This window comes from Urocitellus parryii, chromosome 1, assembly GCF_045843805.1.
Source record: "Urocitellus parryii isolate mUroPar1 chromosome 1, mUroPar1.hap1, whole genome shotgun sequence".
Classification (NCBI taxonomy): domain Eukaryota; kingdom Metazoa; phylum Chordata; class Mammalia; order Rodentia; family Sciuridae; genus Urocitellus; species Urocitellus parryii.
Window position 1 is genome coordinate 49134445 of NC_135531.1, and position 9235 is coordinate 49143679.

The 9235-nt window shown below is 34.1% G+C and overlaps 1 protein-coding gene across 10 annotated transcripts in view; it reads left to right on the forward strand.

Annotated features, from left to right (window-relative positions):
• Positions 1–9235, forward strand: part of Kif2a (kinesin family member 2A) — a 62449-nt gene that overhangs the window by 51013 nt on the left and 2201 nt on the right. For 9 of the 10 annotated variants that reach the window (XM_077800292.1, XM_077800296.1, XM_077800305.1 and 6 more), the window contains 3 exons: positions 1946–2047; positions 5310–5445; positions 6404–6496. In XM_077800292.1, the coding sequence (XP_077656418.1) occupies positions 1946–2047; positions 5310–5445; positions 6404–6489 (324 nt within the window). In that variant the 3' untranslated portion in view covers positions 6490–6496. Of the gene's footprint in view, positions 1–1945; positions 2048–5309; positions 5446–6403; positions 6497–9235 lie in introns of those variants that run through there. The other variant, XM_077800294.1, reaches the window with a different exon arrangement.

Here is a 9235-nt window from a genome sequence, read left to right on the forward strand (position 1 = left end):
CACAGCTGAGGATATTGTTAGCATCTAGTAGGTAGAAGCTATGATGCTTTTAAACACGTAGTGCATGGGATAGCCATTCTTCCCTCTACCCCTCAAAAATGTCAGTAGTTCAAAGGTTGAGAAAACTAGTTTTAAATTAAGAGTTCTAAATTTTGAAACATAAAAACAGCTAAAAATTAGATCGTGGCTTCATTCCCTGTCCTGTCTACATAAGTTTTAAAAGACACTATACATGTTCTTTGAGCCCTCAAATCAGTTCCTTTATTGTAATAGCTATGATACCTCCCAAAGATTCTGAAAACCAGAGTTAAGAGGCATTCTTCTCTTCTGTTTGCATTTTATTCTCATATCTAATGAGACTAAGACTTAACAGTTAACAAGGTAGATTAGTGGAATAGCATCTAAGATAAGCCCTAGAGATAAAAATAATATAGGTACACTTATAATTAAGTTCTTTAGTATTCCAAGAGTAGAAGAAAATTGTATAGACAAAAAACTGTTTGGATCGGGGCTGGGGATATAGCTCAGTTGGTAGAGTGCTTGCCTCTCATGCATAAGGCCCTGGATTCAGTCACCAAGAAAAAAATAAGTAAAGGTTTCTTGGGAAAGAAACTTCAGAAAGAAACCTTTCGAATTGATCTAAAACCAACATAATGCATATGTTGTATGTCTGTGTGTATGTATAGTTATTGTTGATGAAGTAAAACTATACCATCAATTCAAATTTCTATAATAACTGCCAGGAATGGTGGTACATGTCTATAGGCCCAGGTACTTAGGAGGGTGAGGCAGGAGGATCACTTGAGTCCAGGAATTTGTGGATAATCTTGAGTAACATAGTGAGATCCCATCTCATCCAAAAAAATGAAAGGAGGAGGAAGAATAACTGGTAAGCAAATCATATAGTATAATTTGAAAATTAATTTTTTTAAGAGTTAAGTACTTTAGAGTATTAATTTGATCAAAGACATTATCTTTACGTAATCCAAAGATGGTGTTTTTAGTCCCCCTCCTGCTTTGCTACAGAGGATTAAAAGCAGGACCTGTCCATACTAGATAATCTCACTACTACTGAGATTTATCTCCAGCCCTTTTCTCTTTTCTTTTGAAACAGGTTCTCCCTAAAATGCCCAGGCTGACCTCAGTCTAACCATCCTTTTGCCTCAGCATTCTGAGTAGCTGGGATTACAGGCATGTGCCACCATGCCTGGCTCATCTCTTTTAAGAAAAGAAACTTAAGACATGTACAGGTAGTCCTTGACTGAACAATGGGGTTACATCCTGATATTACAAGTTGAAAATGCATTTACCACACCTAACATGGTGAACATATTAATAGAAAAGATCAAAATTCAGATTTTGAAATGATTTCTGGATACTTATTGGTTTTATGTCATTGAAAAGTCTTAAAAACCATAACCTGAACCATCCTTAAGTCAGGAATTGTCTGTATATGAGTTAATTCATATACAGAAAAGAAAACAGTAGTAAGGAAATATTTGAATATATTTACAATTTGCAAAAGATTTATATTTGAAAAGCTGACTGTTCCTAAAGAGTGCTTTTTTGGGGGGTAATTCTGCAGTAAACCCTGGCATCAAGGAAAATTATTACCTACTCATAAAAAAGTTTGGATTGCTTTACTGAGAGTTATGTATATTATTTTGACCCACAGAAAGAAATTGTGACTTTTACTTTTATGTATATTTGAGTAGTCATCTCCGTTCAAGCTTCCTCAAATCCTAAATGTTATTTACAATAAGTGTCATTAAAAAGCTACTTTTAGGGGTTGGGCAGTAGGGTGAGTGCTTAGCATGTAAGGTCCTAGGTTGAGAACTTGGCATCAAAAAAAAAAAAAAAAAAGAAGAAAAACAAAAAAAGACTACTTTTCTAGCATTTAAAAATAGAACATTTATGTCATAAATTTTAAATTTTGTATTTTAAGGAAGAAGAGGTTTCTCCACAATTGTTTACTTTCCATGAAGCTGTCTCACAAATGGTAGAAATGGAAGAACAGGTTGTAGAAGATCACAGGGCAGTGTTCCAGGTAAAGAGAGAATCTTTCTTTCATCAAAGTATTTTGAGATATATTAACCAAAAACTTTCATCATTCTTGGAATAACATTCCTTAAGAAAGAATACTTGTTTATATGTATATTTGTAGGGCATATGACATGACAATTTTTCCCCCATAGTAGTTTTTTAATACAATGAACAGTGATTCTAAACATCCATCTGAGGGCTGGGGATATAGCTCAATTGGTAGAATGCTTGCCCTGCATGCACAAGGATCTGGATTCAATCCCTAACACCACATACCCACACATCCACACACACATTCATTGCACAATGGTGAAAAGATCTGTTTTTTTTTTTTTTTTTAAAGCACCTTTTGCCTTTTCTTTTTGTTAATTGTCCAGAAGAGTTCAACTTCTGCCTACTAATATTCCTTTCTTTGTTAGGCCAGTTTTTTTGGCAGCATAAGAAAAACCCTTTAAAGGTTAGGGAAGCTGGGCACAGTGGCATGTGCTTATAGTCCCAGATATTTGGCAAGCTGGGGAGGAAAATTTTATTTTTAAGGCAACGTAGTGAGACCCTACCTTAAAAAAATTAAAAAATAATTAGCAGAAAAGAAAAGTTTGTACTTTTAGGAGATGGAAGTAATGCTTAGAGTACTTAAAGTACTTTAACTGTATAACTCTCCCAGTTATTGTGGAGAGTGTGTGAGGTTTTTTTTTTTGGGGGGGGTGTTGGTGGTACTGGGGAATTTATTTATTACTTATTTTGAAACAGGTTCTTGCCTAGTTGCTGAGGTTGATGTTGAATTTGCAAATATCCTGTTCCGAGTCACTGGGATTACAGGCATTTGCCACCACATCCCGCTTGTTTTTGTACTTTTGAGATGGTCCTTTTGCTCAGGCTATCTTTGAACTCCTGGGGTCAAGCGATCATCTTGCCCTCACCTCCTGAGTTAACTGTGGGACTACAAATGTGCATCAGTGCTTGCCTAGCATGCATGAGGCACGGGGTTTGATCCTTAGCACCACATAAAAATAAGGTGATCACTTAAAAAAAAAAAAAGGTGCATCACCAAACCTGGTTTCCGATTTTTAACAGGAAAATATCCTGGGTGATGGTATTTATGAGGAAGTGAAGATATCATTTAGACATCCTTATGAAGTTTACTATTGACTTGTTTTTTTTTACTCTCCTTCCACTTCTTTTTTTTTAAAACATTTTTTTAGTTGTAGGTGGACACAATACCTTTATTTTATTTTTATGTAGTGCTGAGGATAGAACCCAGTGCCTCACATGTGCTAATAATAAGCAAGCGCTCTTCTTCTGAGCCACAACCCCAGCCCCCTCCCACTTATTATAGTACTTTATTTCCCGAGAAAAAAGTGAACAATAACTCATTCTTCTTATTGATCTGTTGCTTTTCATATATTGAGGAAATCTATAAAATTCCTTAGTTCCAGGTCATTCAGGTACCTGGATGAGGGCTCAAAAATGAAAGAGTTGATTTCAAGTTAGGATGCAAATTCATTAAAATTGTTAGGGTTCTAGTGAAGCTCTTATTACAAGAATCTCTTACTACCCAGGCACGGTCGTGCATACCTATAATCTTAGCTGTTTGGGAGGCTGAGGCCTGAGGAATACAAGTTCAAAGCAAGCTTTAGCAATTTAGCAAGGCCCTAAGCAACTTAGCAAGACCCTGTCTCAAAATATGAAATAAAAAGGGCTGGGGATGTGGCTCAGTGGTTGAGTACCTCTAGATTGACTCCCTGGTACCAAACAAAACAAAAAAAAAGAAAAAGAAAAGAAAAAAAGTCTGCTTATAGGCATAGAGGTTTGGAGTAAGTCGAGAATAAGACACTAGTAATTTAAGAAAATTGTTGTTTCTGCCCTTTTGGAACAAGATCATATTAAGACCACCTTTTCTCTGCCATTTTTGTAGATGAAGTCTCACATTTGTTATCAACACTTAGAGTTCTGGCTTTCCAGTTTTATTTTCACTTCCATATATTAGTACTTACATACTGTCAACTGTCCTTTCTGAAAATAGGATTTTGTTAAATAAAAATTAAGTGTATCAATGAAGGAAAAGAAAAACAAATAATTTGTATTTTTAAATGATACTTTTTTAAATTAATACCTATATGAAAGGTATCTATAGAAATTTTTAAATTCTGGTGAAGTAGTCTAATTGTAATTAGCCATTAAAGTGAATTGATAACTTGCAAAATTGAGACTGTACACATTCTTAAAATTTAGTACCTTTTATAAGAGCATATACATAGTAGTTGGGTTCATTTTGACAAAATCATATGTGCATAGAATTTGATTTCAATCCCTGTTCCATTTTCTCTCCCCCTCCCTTCCCATTCTCCTTCTGCTACACTACAGATCTTCCTTTTCCTCATTTATTTATTTTTGGTTGGTATGGAAAGCACCTATTTTTATGCCCCAAACTCCAATTTAGTACCATCTGACCATCTGTATGACTTCTGACATTCTAGAAAATAAAAACTCATGGGTTTCATATACAAAGATTACCAAGTTCCTAGGAGCATTTATTAATAGTAAGTAGCTACCATTGAGGGGCTTTTTTGACTTTTCTAAATTGGCTATGCACTGGTTCCTCATGGTTTTGAATAAGAGTTATTTTGAAATTTTTTTGAACAATGATTTTGAAGAACCAGTGTTTAGTATTTAGGGTTATGTTTTGGCCCAACCTCAGAGTCCATTTTAAAGCCACCAGTATTCAACCATAGGGGCTCCACCTTGATGGCTTTAATCCTCACCACCATAGTTTAGATGTGTTCACCCTCTTAATTCACAATGGAGTTTAAATTCCAAAATGGTTCAGAGGGGACAAACCATATTCAAACCATAACAGGTTCCAACTGGATAAATTAATTCCAGATGACATAAGTTATAGGCCTTCCAAAGCCCTCATCAAATTGTTCAGTAGCCTTATTATGCCAATTCTTCCCTTGTTTCAGGAAGAGCTGTTAAGTTTTTAAAATTTACTTTGACCACTGATGTTAATGTGTTTGATGAATTCTTTCTCCAAAAATCCACTCTAGGTAGAATAAAAAAGTCAAGAAATGAAGTAATATTATTTGGCAAATCATGTATGTATTTGTGTTTGCACTTAAGAAAATATTTCTTAATTTTACTGTGAATAGAGATGTTTTATCTGTTAGTTTTACAAGATACCATCTTAAATATGTTTGTAATTAACAGAATTTGTAAATGATATCTGTTTTATAAAAAGGCTTAAAATTATAATTTTTTCTTTTTAGGAATCTATTCGATGGTTAGAAGATGAAAAGGCTCTCCTAGAGATGACTGAAGAAGTAGACTATGATGTAGATTCATATGCTACACAACTTGAAGCGATACTTGAGCAAAAAATAGACATTTTAACTGAGCTGCGGGGTAATTCTTTTTTTTTTTTTTCATTTTATTGTTTGGTATGAAATCTGTTTGGTATTGGGGTGTACATATTACCAGTTGTAGGATTTCCTATTGCAGTATGACAATATTGAAGTGTGAATTATGAGTACCATTTTATACCTTCTTTCCAGAGGTATAAAGATGAACTAACTAGTCTGTTTTTTCCTAAATAAAACATGAAGTGTCGTGTCATTTCAAGTTCTTCCTAGTCATTTTTTTAGTCTTTTGAAAAATAAAGGCATCTTATGATTAATTTGCAAGTTAGATACTTAGTTGGTAGGCCAGTGCTTGTCAAAATTATTATTCTTATATTAGATTTGTTCAAGGTCTTCATTGAAAAATGCCTATCTTCATCTTTCTGTGCCAAAAATAAACAAAGGTAAAGTTATTGAGATGACTGCCCTTTTCACATTACTTATGAAGGGAAGTATGTGGTTCACCTACATGCCATATCTTTTTGACTTTTTAAAATAGCTTATCTATATTACTTCAAATATGTACTTGTGATTGTGCTAATCTGGCTCTTGCTTAATGCAGGATAGAATGTTTGCTGTGTGTATGTAGAGTTTTTAGCAGCAAATAGGGTGCTTAATTTTTAAAAGTGGGTCCTTCAAGAAGTTGGTTATTATAGAAAATGCTCATTTCCAGGAATTTGTGATGAAACATAGTTCAGGGCTGGGGTTGTAACTCAGTGGTAGAGCACCTGCCTAGCACGTGAGGCACTGGGTTCAATTCTCAGCACCACATATAAGTAAATAAGTTAATAAAGGTCCATCATCAACTAAAAAAAAAAAGTTGAGCATTATATTTAGTTCTGAAGGAACAGAAGGGAAAATAGTGATTTAATGTTATGAAATGAGCGCTAATCTTGATAGGATCCATATAGTTGTATACTATTTTTGCATGCAATACTTATTCCTTTGTTCTTTCTTTTTCCAAGATAAAGTGAAATCTTTCCGAGCAGCTCTACAAGAAGAAGAACAAGCCAGCAAGCAAATTAACCCCAAGAGACCCCGTGCCCTTTAAATTGGTATTCGCTGCTGAAGGATCCCCAGAACCCTCACTACTTACTGTAACATAAAATGGTTCAGCTGTAAGGGCCATTCAAAAGTTTGAAATTTTAAGTGTCTGTGGAAAATGTCTTGTCCTTCACCCGAATGACATTTCAATTTTGTGAAACACTCAAAAGTCTACAAAATGCTTCTAGTCCAAGAGGCACAACGAAGAGTTGGAATTAGTGAAGCATTTTGTTTCATTTACCCAAATAGCGATTTACTTTTGGAGATCCTTGCCAATTTTATTTTCTATGTGATGAAGTAAGATTGTGGACTTGATCCAGAGGTGAATTGTAGGGAGAAGCCACAGCATTTCCTGTTAACTCAGTTCAATTTTCATAGCGAGATTGAGCAGTTTTAAATCCTTTGCGTGCATGCATACCTCATCAGTGATTGTACATACCTTACCTACTTTTAGAGAGCTGTGCTCACCTTTTCCTGCTCTGTGCCTTGATTAAGGCTATCGACCCTAAATTTCTTAAGCACAGCCATGATAAATTACATTCCTTATTTGTCATTGTAAATTACCTTTATTGTGTGTACATTTCTACTGTGTTTGAGACATTTTTTTGTGTGACTAGTTAATTTTGCAGGATGTGCCATATCATTGAACGGAACTAAAGTCTGTGACAGTGGACATAGCTGCTGGACCATTCCATCCTATATGTAAAGAAATCTGGAATTATGACTTTAAAACCATAACGTGATTTTAATTTTCTTAGCATTTTCTTTGTAAAAAAAAAAAAAACTAAAATATAAACTAGTTGGTGTATAATAAAAAGTAATGAAATTCTGAGAAGAGTTTTATCTTAGGATGATAAATATATATGCAGTGTGTGTGCCAGTGTGGTATTAACAAGAGTAATAGTGCAATTTGTTCATTTCCAGTACCATTTCTTAAGTTGAAGTGTTCATTAGCACCCCAAAATATGCCTTTAAATGTACTGTTAAAGGAAATTGGCTTCTGATGCATGAAAGTAGTTCATAATAGTAGTTAGTTTAAGCCAAGTGTAGACAGTAACTCCCTTGAAAAAGAATTAAGCTGAGAGAGTTGACATTGCCTTAAAAGGCAGATCTAACCGAAGTTCCAACCTGTACTTAATATGTGATGTTTCACCATTATTTGGTAGGAATAGTGAAATTCTCACCAACAGATTGGTGGTAAGGTATGCTACTCTTTAAATGGCAGCAGTTACTTTTGCAGATTGGTACTCAAGAAAACTGGCCTTTTTTTCCATGTAAATAATTTGTCAGAAATTTCTCTCTCGGAGTTTTCCCTGTGTTCCCAGGATAGAGTCCAGGAGTAGATGAATAACAAAATCTATGAAGGACCATCTTATTTTGATTTACTCTAGGGAACAAGTAGCTCATCCATGAGCCAAAGGGAAGCTATGACAGAGAGTCATGAGCCAGATTCTCTACTTCACCGTCTATAATACTCTCAGAGGGTAGCTGTGAGAAATTCTAATACCATGGTGAAAAGCTCTGTAAACATGAAATCTAAAACAAATGTAGATTTTTTCATAATATGCCTATTAATAAATGAAATCTATGGTATGAGTTTAGAGATAATTTACTTCAATACAATGACCTTTGTTTTGGAAGGAACTCAGGTTTTCTTGCATTTGTTAAGATGTATTCTATTTCTGTTTATTTCAAAGAAGAATGGAGAAGTGGTAACTGTTGACACTGCAGGGACTATATAAAAAAGGCAGTTTTTGAGACTAATCTACAAAGGGCAATGAAGACATAAGGTTGAGCAGTGTAAGCAAAACAGATTAGCTTTGATATTATTTGCATTGGATGGATACCATTCTTTGGAGGGTCTTTTTAGAGATAATTCTGCTCCCTTATACTATGATAGCTTCATTCTCAGTGGTAGTCAAGGTTTCTCAAAAATTTAGTACCAGCAAAGAACTTGGGAGGTGAGAACTGAAGAACAGAAAAGGGACTAAAACTAAGCAGTTTATAAGGCTAGAGGGAAACAACCTAAGAAAGCTGAATTCAATCTTAGGACAAAGCTAGGATAAAAGTGAACTTTGCAAAGTAAATGGTTTTTGAGATTAAAAAAAAAAATCTACCCTTAAGTAGATTTTTAATATTCATGTAGTAAAACTGGATTGTACAGCTAAGTAACTTCATTTTTTTGTTCTGAATTTAACACTTTTTAGTATTTTCTCAGACTTGAAAGCTGATATATAAATATTATTTTAACTAGTAACATTTACTATATGACTTTGAAGCCAGACTTAAATATCTTCCCTTCTAGGTTTACTCAGTGTACCTTTGCAAATTAATTGGAATCACTCCTATTAAGTTTTAGTTATACAGAAAGCCAAATATCAATGAAGGTATTTTTATTAATTTCTTAATTCATTAAAATATATTTAACACTATATTGATTTGAACTGAGTAGCTAATAAAACTTGTATATGACTCTACTGGAATTCTCAATTTGATAATTTTTACATAGCTTAAAAGTAAATACCAGGTATATGAAAAAAAGTACTGAAACTTTTCATTATATAGATTCATTAATGCCAGGAACCTGTAGTTGTGGGGGAAAAAACTTTTTTTTTTTTTAATGGCGTTAACAGCACATATTTTAAAACCTATTTTTGAATTATAAAACTCTATGATTATCTCTCCAAGAAAAATGATATAATTTTATAGTTAATTTCATTCTAGCTGAGCTTCCTCGTTTTATAGATAAGGAG